Below are 18,615 nucleotides of genomic sequence, written 5' to 3'. Positions count from 1 at the left end.
GTTTATTAAAGGCTGAGGAGAAAGGAGAGGAGAAGAGTTATAAAGTGAAATATAAAATATCTAATGGCTGTTTATTAAAGGCTGAGGAGAAAAGAGAGGAAAAGGAGTTATAAAGTGAAATATAAGATATCTACTGGCTGTTTACTAAAGGCTGAGGAGAAAGGAGAGGAAAAGAAATTGTTATAGAGTGAAATACAAAATATCTAATGGCTGTTTATTAAAGGTTGAAGAGAAAGGTGAGGAAAAGAAAGAGTGAAAAAAAAAAGTGAAAAAGTGAAATATAAAATATCCAATGGCTGTTATTAAAGCTTGAGGAGAAAGGAGAGGAAAAGGAGTTATAAAGTGAAATATAAAATATCTAATAGCTGTTTATTAAAGGTTGAAGAGAAAGGTGAGGAGAAGAAAGAGTGAAAAAAAAAGTGAAAAAAAGAGTGAAAAAGTGAAATATAAAATATCTTATGGCTGTTTATTAAAGGTTAAGGAGAAAGGAGAAGAGAAGAAATAGTTATAAAGTGAAATATAAAATATCTACTGGCTGTTTAGTAAAGCTTGAGGAGAATATTGGAAGAGTTTGAAGCCCTGACTGCATTTTGTCACAGCAGAACTCTGCAGCTGAGTTTTCATTTGGGATCAGCCATGGGAAATTTGGAAAAGCCTGGAGTGAGTCTGCTCAGAGGAGGGAATTCAAGAAACAGGATTGGGCCAGGGTATCCCATTATCCCAGATTGTCCCATCTCCAGGGAAAAGGGAAGGGACAAGAAGAGCATCTCAGCTTTTAGGGAATAAAGAAAGAATTCAATATTTCTCTTTCCTCATAAATTCTCCCTTCATGGATGGAATCATGGAAGGGCTTGGGAGGGACCTTAAAGATCCCCTTGTTCCAGCACCTTCCTCTGTGCCAGGCTGCTCCAAGGCCTGGTCAACCTGGCCTTGGACACTTCCAGGGATGAGGAGCTCTCAGCTTCCCTGCAAAACCTGGGCCAGGGCCTCCCCTCCCTCACAGGGAACAAATTTTGCCAATAAATAATTATTTAATAATTTTTTTCCAATATTTTTTTCCAATAAACAATCTCTGAAACAAAAATAAAAACCTTCCAACCGAAGCAGAGATGATGAAATGGGACAAAAGCCTCTGCTCTGGGATTCTCTGGGGCTGCATTCACTGAGCTGGATCACTCACTGCATTCATGTGCAAGTAAAAGATGTTTAGGACAGGAAATAATTCAAGAAGATTTGAAAAAAAATTAGAAAAAATTTAGAAAAATTTTAGAAAAAACTGGGCCTCCCTTCTTGGGAAAGGGAACTCCTTTCCTTGAGCCACCAGAGCATTTCAGCAGGGAAATCAATCAGTTTTCTCTTCAAGTCACAGACAATCAAAAAGAGAATTTGCAAGTCAAGGGCACTGCAGGCTTTGCTCCGTGGGCAAACACAAACAGATGTGTTGGAGTTGGGGTGCTGAGAATTTGGGACTTTCTGTGCTGCCAGGCACTGACCCCAAGAGAACACTGCACTGAGCTGAGGGCCTGGAGAAGCTTCCAAAATTCAATAATAAAACTGAGATTAAAGGTGTGGAGTTTGGATAGAAGTGTGTGAGATCACAGGGTGGGAAACTCAGAGTTTAAGGGTTTAGAATACAGGAATAGAGAGAAAGCAAGATGGAGGGTTTAGGGTGGAGGCTGCTCCTTCTTCTTCTTCTCTTCCTTCTCCTTCTCCTTCATCTCCTTCTCCTTTCTCTTCTTCCTCTTCTCCTTCTGCTTCTCCTGCTTCTTCTCCTTGTTCTCCTTCTTCCCCTCCTTCTCCTTCTCCTCCATGGGTTTGGGTGGTTTTGTGTCATTGGATAAAAAAGTCCCCATTGAGGGCACGGGTGGTTGGGTATTGGGTTAAAAGTGAAAATAATTGAGGTGTCATTTGTTAATTGGACAGTTTATCCCTCAAAGGCCTTGGAGAGAAAGACAGTGAGGCATTTTTATGAAAGCTGCACAGTCACTGCTGTGAGTCTGTGACATAAATAAGAAATAACAAACATTTGAGCCTGAACATGAACTGTGGTCTGGAGTGCCTTCAACCCTGACCTCAACAGAAAAATGAAGTTAAAACCAGCACAGATGTTCCAGAGCCTGTGGACATTTGGGATATTTTCAGGATCAGGCAAATTCTTGTCTCTTCCCAAAATGAAATCCTGGTTTTATCCTATGGAATTCTTTTCAACTTGAGGTGGTTGTGTTCTGGAAAAGCAGCAGAAAGTGGAACAACCTTGTCTGGACTGAACCTACAGCAGGTGACTTTACCCTGAGCACTCCCCAGCAGGAAAGGGAGGAGATAAATCCCTTTTAGAGAGAGCAGCTGGCAGGAAATTTACCCAAGAACAAAAAAAGGGTGAGAGTTTATAACAACAGCAAACAAGAGAAGTCAGCCCCTCCTGGCAGACACACAGATGTCCCTCAGAGCCACCTCATTCCCTCCTCCTCTGCAGGCACAGCTGCTTTCATGGATGATAAAAGCCAGAATCCAAAATCAAACCATTATTTGTTACTTTTGTGGAGTTACTTTTTTTATACCTTTTATATTTGTATATTTGTATATTTGTATATTCATATATTTATATATTTATATTTATATTTGGAGCTTTTCCTCATGTGGTATATTTTACATATATATATATATATATACACACACACACACACACATATATATATAGATATAGATATAGATATAGATATATATAGATATATATTCTTCTCATGGAGAATATTATTTCAACATTAAAATCCGTAAGAGTTGTAAGAACTGTGAAGATTTCTGGAAAGCTGGACTTTGAAACTTTCTATTTATATGGCTTGGCTTGTATTTGCCCACACCCTCTCTGCATATTTAGAGATATAAAAGGAGATAATTACAAAAAAAAGCAGGCCAGGGTAAATGGTGATCATTGATTTGTGGGGACTTTTGGAAGGAATTTGAGATGAGATTTTAAAATAGTTGTTGATGATGTATTTTTGGTATTTTTATTTTTTACCTAAGCAGGAAGGGTGAGTTTGGTTTACATTGTTACAGCATAATTTAGAAGGTTACAAGACTTTTAGTTACAAGACTGTTTGAGGAGTTATTGACTGATAAAACACTGTTAAGAAGGATATTTATGTTTTTGACCTAATTTTGAAATATTTTGCTTTATGGACTTATACTACAGTGTCTTAGTTAATTATATAATTATATAATTATATATATATATTATATATATATACATATATAGTTTATTATATATATAATATATTATATATAAAATATATTATATATAATATATTATATATAAAATATATTATATATAATATATATTATATATAATTATATATAATTATATATATAATATATATACAGTGTCTTAATTAATTATATAATTATAACATATATTTATGTGTTATAATTATAATAATAATTATAACACATAAATTCATAGTATTGTATTTTAAATTCTTTGTCCACTTTTGTAGTTATTTTTTCTATATTTTAAACTTTAAAATTATAAACTTTTTTTTACTTAGTTTAACGTGTTTTTGTTCTAAATTATAAATTTACATTTTCACTTTTAGCACCTAACTTTGGAAGCCTTTTCCAAGTTTCAGATTAAATCTTCTGTTTAATTCTAAGTTTTCATTTACAGGCTCAAAATCCTGAGAGTGTTTTGTATTTTGGATTCTAACAGTAAATATTTTCCCTCTCAGTGCTCAGACTGAACAAATACCATCTTAATATTCCAATATTTAAATATCAACCAGGCAGAAAATGGAAATATTCATTGTTTATTCCACAGAGCATCAGCTCCAGCACAGCAATAATGGCATCTCAGCTTTGGCTCCAACATTTCCAAAGGATTTGAAGGAATCCTTCCCCAAACCTCAGGGATAATGATATTGAATGATAAACTGAATATTTAGAATCAGGAATTATTTGCAAGGGAACTCAAAGATCATCCAGGGCTGGGCAGTGACACCTTCCCCTATCCCAGGGTGCTCCAAAGGCCATCCCAAAGCCCCTTGGACACTTCCAGGGATCCCCAGATTCTCTGTGACACCTTCCACAGTCCCAGGGTGCTCCAAAGGCCATCCCAAAGCCCTTGGACACTTCCAGGCATCCCCAGATTCTCTGTGACACCTTCCCCTATCCCAGGGAGCTCCAAAGGCCATCCCAAATCCCCTTGGACACTTCCAGGCATCCCCAGATTCCCTGTGACACCTTCCCCTATCCCAGGGTGCTCCAAAGGCCATCCCAGATCCCCTTGGACACTTCCAGGCATCCCCAGATTCTCTGTGACACCTTCCCCTATCCCAGGGAGCTCCAAAGGCCATCCCAAATCCCCTTGGACACTTCCACAATCCCCAGATTCTCTGTGACACCCTCCCCTGTCCCAGGGTGCTCCAAAGGCCATCCCAAATCCCCTTGGACACTTCCAGGCATCCCCAGATTCTCTGTGACACCTTCCACAATCCCAGGGTGCTCCAAAGGCCATCCCAAAGCCCCCTGGACACTTCCAGGGATCCCCAGATTCTCTGTGACACCTTCCCCTATCCCAGGGTGCTCCAAAGGCCATCCTAAATCCCCTTGGACACTTCCAGGGATCCCCAGATTCTCTGTGACACCTTCCCCTATCCCAGGGTGCTCCAAAGGCCATCCCAAATCCCCTTGGACACTTCCAGGCATCCCCAGATTCTCTGTGACACCTTCCCCTATCCCAGGGTGCTCCAAAGGCCATCCTAAATCCCCTTGGACACTTCCAGGGATCCCCAGATTCCCTGTGACACCTTCCCCTATCCCAGGGTGCTCCAAAGGCCATCCCAAAGCCCTTGGACACTTCCAGGGATCCCCAGATTCTCTGTGACACCTTCCCCTATCCCAGGGTGCTCCAAAGGCCATCCCAAAGCCCCTTGGACACTTCCAGGCATCCCCAGATTCTCTGTGACACCTTCCACAATCCCAGGGTGCTCCAAAGGCCATCCCAAAGCCCCTTGGACACTTCCAGGCATCCCCAGATTCTCTGGGCAACCTCCCAGCCAGGAATTCCTTCCCAATATCCCATCTTATTAAAAATTCCCACTTATTCCTGATAACTGGCACAGCAAAAGAGATCATGCACTGAATTTGATGGGAATTGTGATTAATTCCAGCCAACGTGGTGGTTTTAGTTAGAAACTGGGTGGAAATATTAATTTTGTGGAGTGGTTTTGGTTTGTTGATTTAAGATTTCTTTAATTTTAAGATTTTTTGGTTTAATGTATTAAAGAGTGTGGTATGTTTTGGGGTTGGTTAATTAGCCAAGTTCTTATTTTTTGTTGTGAGGTAGGAAGATAGGATTAGGAGAAAGGTAATGTAGGTTTAAAACTTTAAAAATGTTTAAAGAAAATTTTATTAATAGTAACTAAAAGAAAAAAGTAGTAAGAATTAAAATAAACCTTTTAGAACACTTCTTTTTCTCCTACAATCTTTCTTTTTTCACTGATAATGTAAAGAAACAAAATTTAAAATTTTCGGTTAGAATATTACTTTTAAAATAGTTTTTATTTAGTTTACTTAGGGGGAGAAGTTTTTCTTGTTAATGTTATGAAGACTTCTCCACAAGAGGAAAAAACCAGTTCTCTTAATTAATTAATTAATTAATCCTGGTGGCACAGAATTACTTGCACAACTGGAACAAAGAAAAGAGAGTTGTGGTCTCACTGTTTTTACCTTGGCTGGCCACAGCTGAGGCTCTGGGGGAGCTGCGTCCCTTGGAATGTTGGCTTAGCAAGCAGGCAAATGTCCCCTGCTGGGACTCAGGGACCTGCCTGGTGGCACTGGCAAATGTCACCTGCTGGGACTCAGGGACCTGCTTGGTGACACTGGCAAATGTCACCTGCTGGGACTCAGGGACCTGCCTGGTGGCACTGGCAAATGTCACCTGCTGGGACTCAGGGACCTGCCTGGTGACACTGGCAAATGTCACCTGCTGGGACTCAGGGACCTGCCTGGTGGCACTGGCAAATGTCACCTGCTGGGACCTGCCTGGTGGCACTGGCAAATGTCACCTGCTGGGACTCAGGGACCTGCTTGGTGACACTGGCAAATTCACCTGCTGGGACTCAGGGACCTGCCTGGTGGCACTGGCAAATGTCACCTGCTGGGACCTGCCTGGTGGCACTGGCAAATGTCACCTGCTGGGACTCAGGGACCTGCCTGGTGGCACTGGCAAATGTCACCTGCTGGGACTCAGGGACCTGCTTGGTGACACTGGCAAATGTCACCTGCTGGGACTCAGGGACCTGCTTGGTGACACTGGCAAATGTCACCTGCTGGGACTCAGGGACCTGCCTGGTGGCACTGGGAGTGCCAGGCATGCAGCATTGCAAAACTGGGGAGCAACAGACTCTGTATTGCTGTAACTTTTTATTCCTTGCCCATGGCATTGGTGTTGGGCAATGCCCTTTGCCTGACCCACACATGGGGCAACCAAGAGGCTTTGAAAAACCTTTTATTCCATTTTCAGTCTGATTTGAAGGGTGAGACAACACAGATGTTATAATTCACAATCAGAAGCTAATTATTTCCTAATTACAATGCACTGGAAGTGTTTCTTGGCCTATCAGCTTTAGCCACACCATGCTGGAAATGCCTTAAAACCAAACATCTAAAATTACCCCTCATGGGTCCCACTGCAATTCATCTTTCACAGTTCTGTTTCTCCAGATTATCCAGTCTTTTTTACAAAACCATCCTTTGAAATTTGTTTCCAGCTCCATTTCTCTCTCAGCAATGTCTGTCCTACTCCAGGGCATTTCTAAGCCAGCATTTCTTGTCTCAAGGTTTGCACACAGATGAACACACTGTGTGAGCCTTCTGTCAGGCTTGAAAAATTCTCTACAAACCCATTCCCCACACATGGCTGCCAAGACTTTGAAGGGAGGTGCTGCCTCAACCTTTCCTCACCCTCAGAATCCATCCATTCAAGCATCTGGAAGATGAGGGAGCAAGTAGAGGAATTACAAGTTGAGAATTCAAATTGGATCAATGAATTTTTGGACAATGAAGGTCGACAGGATGGGTTTCACCTGTTGCTAAAGGAATTTTTTGGGGTTGTAATCATTGTTTTTATTGTTTTGCTCATGTTTCCCTGTTTAGTGTCTGCAGAGGTCCATTGGGGACGTCTTCATAGTAAGAAAACACAGGGGAGTTGTGGAATCCTTTGGGACCTTCAGGATAAACCCCAGAGTCTCCACCTGGGTGAAAGAGAAAACTTCCCCATGGAGCCTCACAACACCATGATCCACCCCAGTTCCTTCCCCCAGATGTCCCAAATTCTCCTGGTTTCTCCTTTCCCTGTTCCCTCATTGAAGTCTTCATAGTAAGAAAACACAGGGGAGTTGTGGAATCCTTTGGAACCCTCACAGAAACCCCCAGGACTTTGCCTTGGAAGAATAAACCCCAGAGTCTCCACCTGGGCTGAAGGAGAAGACTTCCCCATGGAGCCTCACAACACCATGATCCTCCCCAGTTCCTCTCCCCAAATGTCCCAAATTCTCCTGGTTTCTCCTTTCCCTGTTCCCTCATTGTTTGTGGTGTCCCTGGTGGCCAGCCCATTCTTAACCTTGTGCACACCCCATGGTTTGTCTGTTGTCCCTGGTTTCCCTTGGGATTGCTGGAATGAACCTTTATTGATGACACAAAAAGCCCTTCTGCCATGGGGACTGTGGGTGTGGTGCTGCTACACCTAAAACCACAGCAGCAGCAAAACTTCAAACCAAATCCCAACAGTGTGTCCCTCCAGCCCTTGGAAATTGGCTCTGTCCATCCTTCTTGCAGCAGGGCTCATCTCTTCCCAAAACAATCCCTTGGATGTTGGGAAAAGAAAGGGAAATGGAAAAGAACAAGGATTTTGTGGCCTGGACAAGACAACACCACAGGCTGAGTGTAGGAACGTGCTCATCGTTGAGGGAGTGACAAAACTCTCTTTTGTCCCCTTAAAAAGGAAATAAGCCCAGAAGTTTCTCTTTTTGATTAGGAGAAAAATGCATCCCATAGGCTTGGGGGACCTCACCTCAAACTTAAGGACAGGAACCAAAAAATCCCAGGTGAGCAATTTATTAGAAAAAGAAAAGAACCAAGAAACCAATGGCTGTTGTGAGGTGTTTTACCAGGGGCAGGAGGGCCTCTTGCACCTGGCTCAGTTTTTCTCTGTTAAGAGTTTTGTTATTTTGCCTTTTATTAAAACCTTTTTGTTTCCAACACGGCCACAGAACCCATCCTGCTGATTTTATGCTTTCTAAGGTAGCTGAGCTATCTTGGGTGTGATATAAATCTCCAAGAGTTTATGAGAGCTGGCTCAAAAAAGCTCCTATTTCTGCTGAGGACCCTGTGCTCCTACACATTCCTTGGGTTTGGAATTTGCCATGGGATGGGCAGCAATGGGATGTTGGATTTGCTGCCTGGAAGGGAAGAGCAAACCAAAGAGCAGCTTTTCTTTAGTGTGTCTGGTTTTAGGAGAGATTTTCCTCCTGTTGCCAGTTCCTGGCCTTTCAGGTTCTCTTCATGTAACACAGAAATGAAAACACCTGAGTTGATGTGGCTGCTGAAGGAATTGACCTCGTTTGCAGATTCTGAGAAAATCACAGAAGGTTTTATATCCAAACCCCACTACACCTGATCTCCAGCAGGTTCAGGGATTTGAAACCCCATTCCAATATTTTTAAAGGCTGTGGGTGTCCCAAGAGCCCTCCCTGCTGCTTTGCTGGAAGGTTCAGGTTCTTCCCAGCTTCTCCAGATCTGCAGCTCACGGGATTTTAAGAGGTTTGAAAGGATTCATTGGCAGAGGGATCTCAAATGTTCACTGAGATAAGAGTGAAGTGATAATAGAAGATTTTTAAATGATAATTCATCTCCTCCAGCTGACAGGCAAAGTTGAGAAGTTGGATTAGGCAAAATTGAGAGATTGGATTTTTGAATCTCCTGAACTTCCACAAGAAAAAAAAAAAAGAACAAAGAATCAGGATCCAGGAATACTGGAATAATAACTTTGGCTGGGTTCTTCCCAGCTTCTCCAGAACTGCATCCCCCAGGATTTTAAGATGTTTGAGAGGCATTCATTGGCAGAGGGATCTCAGGAGCTGACTGAAATAAGAGTGAGGTGATAATAGATTAATTATCATTTAAAAATCTATCTCCTCCAGCTGACAGTCAAAGTTGAGAAGTTGGATTTTTATATCTCCTGAGCTTCCATAAGAAAAAAAAGTACAAAGAATCAAGGTCCAGGAATGCTGGAATAACTTTGGCTGTGCTCTTCCCAGCTTCTCCAGAACTGCAGCTCACAGGATTTTAAGAGGTTTGAAAGGATGCATTGGCAGAGGGATCACAAGTGTTCACTGAGATAAGAGTGAGGTGATAATAGAAGATTTTTAAATGATAATTCATCTCTTCCAGTGGGCAGGCAAAGTTGAGAAGTTGAATTAGGCAAAATTGAAACACTGGATTAGGCAAAATTGAGAGACTGGATTTTTAAATATCCTGAGCTTCCAAAGACAGAAAAGAACAAAGGATCAGGAATGCTGGAATTTTAACTTTGGCTGGGCTCTTCCCAGCTTCTCCAGAACTGCAGCTCACAGGATTTTAAGAGGTTTGAAAGGATTCATTGGCAGAGGGGTCTCAGGTGTTCACTGAAATAAGAGTGAGGTGATTAAATAGAGAGAGCTTTAAATGATAATTCAGTTCCTCCAGCTGACAGGCAAAGTTGAGAAGTTGGATTAGGCAAAACTGAGAGATTGGATTTTTAAATCTCCTGAGCTTCTACAAGAGGAAAAAGAACAAAGAATCAAGGTCCAGGAATGCTGAAATCTTAATTTTGGCTGGGTTCTTCCCAGCCTGCCCAGAACTGCAGCTCACAGGATTTTAAGAGGTTTGAAAGGATTCATTGGCAGAGGGATCTCAGGTGTTCACTGAAATAAGAGTGAGGTGAAAATAGAAGATTTTTAAATGATAATTCAGCTCCTCCAGCTGACAGTCAAAGTTGAGAAGTTGGATTTTTAAATCTCCTGAGCTTCCACAAGAGATAAAAGAACAAAGAATCAGGATCCAGGGATGCTGGAATTGTAACCTTGGCTGGTAGAGGTGAATAAACTCCAGATCCCATCCCACACCTTTTTTTCCAACACTAACACCTAAGGGCGCTCAGAATTCCTCTGATATTTGGCTATAAAAATACAGAATTGTCTACAAAAACTTGCTATTTTTGGCACCCGTGCCTTAAAATTAAACCACAAGCACAGAGGAATATTTGCATTTCCTCAGTTCCTTAAAATTAAACCACAAGCACAGAGGAATATTTGCATTTCCTCAGTTCCTGCTTTAGTTCCTCCTGCACGTGGAATCTGTTACAAACAATGATAAAAACTCGATGCAAATCAAGGAAATGTTTTTATTTCCATCACTAGAGTTCCAGGAAAAAGCAGCATCAATTACTAAGATTATCTTCAATTAGGAAATACCTAATAATAGAATTATTAATTCTTGCTAATATCATAATATAATAATATAATTCTTGTTTTAACAACAGTGGTTGTGAGGAGAGGGGGAGAGGAAGAACCTGTGATCCTTTTTTCCACTGATTCATTTTCCAAGTTAAAAACAAATTCCAAACAGAGCTCCAGCTTCTATAGAAATACCATGAATGGAATGAATTTTAAAATAGGAGAATTAATTTTAAATTTGGTTGGAAGGAAAGTAGGAGCTGGATTAAAATTTATTTATATTATATAAAAAGCTATGTAATAAATATAAAAATTTTTATCCAAGGAAAAAAAGCACTTTGAAAGTTTGAAATTTATAAATTTATAAATTAAATTTAATTAACTTAATTAAATTTTTATTACTTAATTAAATTATTATTAACTTAAATATAAGTTTTGAAATTTATAATAAATATATAAAAATAGTTTCTAATTTAATATTAAATAATTTATATATAGAAAATTTAAATAATTAATACATATCCATTTATTTATAATAGATAGAAATTTATAAAATCAATATAAAATACTTTTTTCCAAGGATAAAAACTGTTTAAAAATGTGAAATTTATATAATAAATATATAAAAATTATTTAGAATTTAATAACAAATGATTTTTATATGGAAAATTTTAAATAATTTATATACATATAATATACATATAAATTATACATAATACATAAAATATGTATTATATTATATTATATATATAATTTATAAATGTATTTATATCTATATATTCCATAAATATATATATTCCATAAATATATAAATTTTTGTCCAAGGATAAAAAGCAGTTTCAAACTGTGAAATTTATATGATAAGTGTATAGAAATAATTAATAATAATGTTAAATAATTTATATCTAGAAAAATTAAAATTATATATATATATATATATATATATATATATATATATATATATATATATATATATATTAATATTTCTATTATAAATATAGAAATTTTTAACCACGGATAAAAAGCAGTTTCAAAGTGCACTTTTAGACCAAATTAAACTGAAATTCCTGAATGGATTGCCTTGGAAGGGACTTTAAAGACAATTTTTTAAAAAAGAATTATTTTATTTTTAGATTTTATTTATTTTATTTGAATTATTTTAAATTTATAAATTTAATTTTTATATATTTTATTTATTTTTTTTACTTATTAATTATTTTATTTATTTATTTATTTATTTATTTATTTATTTAAGGACAGCCTTTGCCATGGCAGGGACACCTCCCACTGTCCCCACGCTGGCCTTGGGCACTGCCAGGGATGCAGGGGCAGCTCCAGCTGCTCTGGGAATTCTCTGCACCCTGAATTTCAGGGATTTTTAAAAACCACTCCTTTCCTTATTTCCTCACAGAACCATAATCCAATATTTTCTACTCCAATATATCTAATATTACATATTATATATTTATAATATAATGAAATGTAATGTTATGTTATATTGTATTTCCAATATATTTAATAATATATAATATATAATGTATAATGTATAATATATAATGTATAATATATAACATACAATATGTAACGGACAATATATAATATACAATATATTATATATATAATGTATCATAATATATAATATATATTATATATAATATATATTATTTATATTATAATATATTATAATATATATAATATAATATATTTATCATATAATGTAATGTGATATTATGTTATATGGTATTTCCAATATATTTAATAATGTATAATATATAATGTATAATGTATAATGTATAACATACACTATATAACATACACTATATAACGTACAATATATAATATACAAGATATTATATATATTATATATAATGTATAATAATATACAATATATTATATAGAATAGAATAGAATATATAATATATAATGTATATAATATAATATATATTATATATAATGTATATATAATATACATTATCTGTAATGTATGATATATATAATGTATAATATATAACATACAATATATTATGTTATATACAATATATTTTATATATTGTATATATTATATATATATAGTATGTTATATATTATACATTATATATATTATACATTGTGTATAATATAATTATGTATATATTGTATATATATATTATATATATTGTATATTATTGTATATATATTATATAATTTATATATATATATAGTATAATATTATATATGTATATATATTATATATTCTATTCCAATCTATCTAATTCTCAGCTCCTCACATTGCCAGCTGTGCCATGTCCCCACTCCCTGGCACACCCAGAGTTGCTGTTTATGGAGAGCACATCCCAGACTGTGGCTAAAACCCCTCCTGCAAACTGAGCCTTTGGGTTTCCCCAGCTCAGACATTTTTATCCCCTCATTGCCTGAAATTCCCCAGCCTTGAACATTTGATACGGATTTACTATTTGTTCATCCTCTAGCTACAGTCCCTGGCATTTTGGATAGAAAACCAACAATATTTTGGATAGAAAATAATGCCAAAAGCCCTTGTTGCATTGACAAACCGACCTGTACTGAACCAGCCGTTATTTTTAAGTTTAAAAGTTTTAACTTAATTTGGAAGTTTAAATCACCCTTCACCCCAGAAGCTTTTTATCAAGGTCTGAAAGGATTTCTCACTGAAAAATGAAGCTGAAACCTCTCTAAAACAAAAATAAAATTAAATATAAAATAAAATATAAGATAAAATATAAGATAAAATATAAAATAAAATAGAAAATAAAATAGAAAATAAAATCTCTGCAGATCCACCAACTGAACATTCAGATGTTGCTTCCCTGGTTGTACAAGTCCCTAGAAAATATTCTTTTGAGCTGTACAAGCAACAGAGAAACTCAAAAAAAGGTCCAGTTTATTCTGAGTAGAATCATTGAGGATGGAATAAATTTTAAGATAATCAAGGAACAACAGAGAGGCAGCAGAGTTGGTTCTCTTCACCAAGCTCCCTTTTTGACCTCAGTTTTAAGGGATAAGATATTTAAGGGATCCTTCCTTCTCTCCTTTGCTGCCTTTGACCCCAGTTCTGCTGGAAAACACCAAAATATTCTTCTAGAATAGTTTAAATATGTTTAGGTGTAGGTTTGGGTCAATCCCTGGGTGTTGTTCCAAAATGCCAAGCCCTGCATTATAATCTTCCTCAATAAACCATTCTTTAATATTTTTGTATTTCAAGATCAGCTGTTCAGACCTGATTTCCCTGTGTTTTGCAAAGTATTCAGGTTAAAAATTCAAATACACCTGGTTCAGAACAATGGAATCCAAGCTTGGTTGGATTTTCCCTACTTAAAAATTCCTTCCTTCTCTCCTTTGCTGCCTCTGAGCCCAGTTCTGTTAGAAAAAACCAAAATATTCTTCTAGAATAGTTTAAATATGCTCAGGTGTAGGTTTGGGTCAATCCCTGCAGCTCAGATCCAAGGTGTTGTTCCAAAATGCCAAGCCCTGCATTATAATCTTCCTCTAGTTCAACAAAACATATTTTTATATTTTTATATTTTTATATTTCAAGATCAGCTGTTCAGACCTGATTTCCCTCTGTTTTGCAAAGTATTCAGGTTAAAAATTCAAATATACCTGGTTCAGAACAATAGAATTCAAGCTGGGTTAGATTTTCCTTACTTCAAAAATTCTTCCTTCTCTCATTTGCTGCCTCTGAGCCCAGTTCTGTTGGAAAACACCAAAATGTTCTTCTAGAATAGTTTAAATATGCTCAGGTGTAGGTTTGGGTCAATCCCTGCTGCATCACTGACACAGAAATGAAATCACAGCTCTGGAATAAAATATTTTCCATTTCTGAAGGACAAATGCATCTTGCTTTTCCCAGACCCTGGCTCACCTGGAGGGTGATGCCCCTGAGCTTCATGGAAATAAAAAATGTTTGTGTCCCAACAGGGCCTGCAGGAGAAAAAGCCTCAGAAAATCTGAACCCTTGTGGTGTCATGCTGATTCCACACTGCTCTGGAAAAGAACTTCTGGACTTCTTGATTTCTTGGATTTTGTCCTTCACTTTCTCAGCATTTTCACTGAGATTAATCTCAGTTATCCCTGCACACGAGTGACCCCCAGGATCTTCAATAAAACCACGTGGAGATTGTAAAAACAATTTTATCACTGCTCTCCTTCCTGCTCATCCACCTCTCCAGCACTGAGCAAGTACCTCCCCAGCCCTGGTAAAAATCAACAATAATCTTTATAATAACCTTTATAACAATATTTATAATTATCTTTATAATAATCTTTATATTTGAGGCTGTCAGAGACCACCAGGAGTTCAGGGAATGGTGACTTGCTGGAATCCCAAATACCAAAAATTCAGAATTTTGGGCCTGGAAGCCAAAGCTTAGAATGAAACCCAGGATTTGATCTGAGACCTTGGGAAAGGCTCCCAAACTGAGGGGCTGGAAGGGAGAATGGGGATTTCTAGTTTAAAGCCAAGAAAGGTTAAGCTAAGTCAAAGAAAGTTTGAAGTTTTCAAGTTTAAGATATAAAAAAATTAAAACTAACTACAGAAGTAGACAGAGAAATTAGAATGCAGCACTGCAGGTTTGTGTGTCATAACATAATTAACTAAGAATAATTAACTACAGCTTACACTGTAGCATGGGTCCATAAGACAAAATATTTAAAGATTGAGTCAAAAACATAAATATCCTATTAACAGTGCTTTATTAGTCAATAACTCCTTAAAAACTCTTACAGCTTAAGGGTCTTGTGACCTTCTAGACAATACTGGAGCCAAGCTCACCCTTCCTACCCATATAGAAAATAAAGAAAATAAACCACAAACAACTCTGAAATCCCATCTCTAATCATTCAAAACTCCTCCAAAAATGCCCAGAAATGCCCAGAAATGCCCACAGTTCCTGACATCTCGTTTCCTTCCCCTGCCACATCCCTCCTGACTTTCAGGCACCAGCCAGGATGAACACTGGGGAGCATTTGCTGCACCAATTCTTGAGCTCCTACAAAGATGGAATCCCTCAAAGCCACTTTGGGGCTGGAAGCCAAAGTTTAGAATGAAACCCAGGATTTGATCTGAGACCTTGGGAAAGGCTCCCAAACTGAGGGGCTGGAAGGGAGAATGGGGATTTGTGGTTAAAGCCAAGAAAGGTTAAGCTAAGTAAAAGAAAGTTTGAAGTTTTCAAGTTTAAGATATAAAAAAATTAAAAGTAACTACAGAAGTAAACAGAGAAATTAGAATGCAGCACTGTAGGTTTGTGTGTCATAACATAATTAACTAAGAATAATTAGCTGCAGCTTACACTGTAGCATAAATCCATAAGACAAAATATTTAAAGATTGAGTCAAAAACATAAATATCCTTATTAACAGTGCTTTATTAGTTAATAACTCCTTAAAAACTCTTACAGCTTAAGGGTCTTGTGACCTTCTAAACAATACTGGAGCAATTTGAGCCAAGCTCACCCTTCCTACCTATATAGAAAATAAAGAAAATAAACCACAAACAACTCAGAAATCCCATCTCTAATCATTCAAAACTCCTCCAAACTCCCCCAGAAATCCCCACAGTTCCTGACATCTCCTTTCCTTCCCCTGCCACATCCCTCCTGACTTTCAGGCACCAGCCAGGATGAACACTGGGGAGCATTTGCTGCACCAATTCTTGAGCTCCCACAAAGATGGAATCCCTCAAAGCCACTTTGGGGCTGGAAGCCAAAGCTTGGAATGAAACCCAGGATTTGATCTGAGACCTTGGGAAAGGCTCCCAAACTGAGGGGCTGGAAGGGACAATGGGGATTTGTGGTTAAAGCCAAGAAAGGTTAAGCTAAGTAAAAGAAAGTTTGAAGTTTTCAAGTTTAAGATATAAAAAAATTAAAAGTAACTACAGAAGTAAACAGAGAAATTAGAATGCAGCACTGTAGGTTTGTGTGTCATAACATAATTAACTAAGAATAATTAGCTGCAGCTTACACTGTAGCATAAATCCATAAGACAAAATATTTAAAGATTGAGTCAAAAACATAAATATCCTTATTAACAGTGCTTTATTAGTCAATAACTCCTTAAAAAGTCTTACAGCTTAAGGGTCTTGTGACCATCTAGACAATACTGGAGCCATGTGAGCCAAGCTCACCCTTCCTACCTATATAGAAAATAAAGAAAATAAACCACAAACAACTCCAAGATCCCATCTCTAATCATTCAAAACTCCCCCAGAAATGCCCACAGTTCCTGACATCTCCTTTCCTTCCCCTGCCAAATCCCTCCTGACTTTCAGGCACCAGCCAGGATGAACACTGGGGAGCATTTGCTGCACCAATTCTCCTGAAAAGAGGAAATCCCTCACAAAAAGCCCCAGCAGATGGGCTCTGGAGCAGCTGGGAGCTTTTCCTTTGCTTTCTGCTCTGCTGCCACAGGCTCTGGCAATTCTGCACCTGAATGAAAGCTCAGGTGGGGGCTCAGGGCTCATCTAGGTCACAATAAAAGATCAAAGCCTTCCTCTCACTCCAATTATTTCACATTTTCCCTTTGCAGAAAAGCATCTTGAAGGCACCTGGCTCCTGATGAGAGCCACAATCATGGTGAAAAACTGAAGGCAGGAATGTGGAACTCCTGTTTCAAAACAACATTTCTGTCTCCCTCATTCCTTTGATATACATATATATTGATATACATATATATTGATATACATATATATTGATATACATATATTCCTTTTTCATACAAAACCCACCAAATTTCCCCAAATCCAAGGGGAGGGCACAGCCAAGGAAATGTGACCTTTAAATAAAAGCTTTGACTCAGAAAATATTCTAAAATTTGTCATTTCCTCTTTTCTAGAAAAGCTTTTTAGCTGCTATAGAGTGAGGGTTTCTTTGATGTAAAACTTCAATTAAATCAATTAAATCAATTAAATTAAATTAGCAGCATAAAGACAGCAAATACCATTTGCAGGAAAGCTCTTTCACCAGAATTGCTCACTTTTTTTTAAAATATAAATTGCTCACATTTATTTTTATATAATTTCTATTTTTATATAATTTTATATAATTTAGCAATTTCTCACATTTACATAAAGAAGGACTGACTTAGCTCCTTCCATTATTTTTCTTGAGTGAATTTTCAATTTTTTCAAGTGCTGGAAGTGCCAGAAAAGTTCACAGCAATACAAATATCACAAATATATAAAATATAAAAATTCCCCTCACACTGTACCTTGTTGAGCTTGCCAAGTGAAGAGATCAGGTCTGCCCATTCACTGGATGATTCAAAGTTCCTCAAAGCTTTCTCAATTGCTGAAGAATAATTCCTGTATCTGTAATCCCCAAGCAAATCCTGCTCTTCTGGATCCATCTTGGCTGCTCATAGCAAGGTGGAGCTTTCTGGAAAATTCAGATGTACAAAGAGTTACAAAAATCACCCAAATTTCAGTTTTGCAACACCTGGAATCGTAAATATGGAGAAGCACTGGCAGCACAATAACCAATAAATTTCAATACAAAGTCAAAAATAATTCCCAAAGTAATTTTGACTCCCCACTGATTTTTCCAAGAGAAAATTTGGAGTCACTTTTACCTATTTCCTATTGGGAAGGTGTTTTCCCATTCTATCCCCAATAACAAAGGGGAGAATCCCAAAGTTTCTCTCCAAGGAGTTGGGAATTGCCTTCAGAACTCATCCCCTGAGCTCTGGAATGGGGAGCCTGGAATGGGGAATATTCCTGGAGCATGGAATGGGGAATATTCCTGGAATATGGAATGGGGAATATTCCTGGAGCCTGGAATGGGGAATGTTCCTGGAACATGGAATGGGGAATATTCCTGGAGCCTGGAATGGGGAATATTCCTGGAACATGGAATGGGGAATATTCCCTGTGCAAACACAACTTCCCAGAAAAATCCTGCTCAAGGGCTCTCAGCCCTCAGCACAGTAACAGGTCAGTAACAGGGCAAAATTTCAACACAGAGTAAAAAATAATTCCCAAAGTAATTTTGACTCCCCACTGATTTTTCCAAAAGATTTTCAGTCACTTTTTCCTATTTCTGGAAGGTGTTTTCCCATTCCATCCCAAATAACAAAGGGGAGGATCCCAAAATCTCCCTCCCTGGAGTTGGGAATTGCC

The 18,615-nt window shown here is 37.7% G+C and overlaps 1 protein-coding gene across 2 annotated transcripts in view; it reads right to left on the bottom strand.

Moving 5' to 3' along the window:
- DOP1B (DOP1 leucine zipper like protein B) overlaps window positions 1-18,615 on the bottom strand; it is a 169,931-nt gene that overhangs the window by 146,161 nt on the left and 5,155 nt on the right. For both annotated transcript variants that reach the window (XR_013185974.1, XM_077193140.1), the window contains exon 2: window positions 17,709-17,875. Coding sequence is in view for 1 of the 2 variants with exons in the window: in XM_077193140.1 (XP_077049255.1) it covers window positions 17,709-17,846 (138 nt within the window). In the remaining variant the exon portion in view is untranslated. The remainder of the gene's footprint in view (window positions 1-17,708; window positions 17,876-18,615) is intronic.

The sequence above is a fragment of the Agelaius phoeniceus genome, chromosome 2 (genome assembly GCF_051311805.1).
Source record: "Agelaius phoeniceus isolate bAgePho1 chromosome 2, bAgePho1.hap1, whole genome shotgun sequence".
In the NCBI taxonomy this organism is placed as follows: Eukaryota; Metazoa; Chordata; class Aves; order Passeriformes; family Icteridae; genus Agelaius; species Agelaius phoeniceus.
Note: the sequence above shows the minus strand (reverse complement) of the source record. Positions and strands in the feature narration are given on the sequence as shown.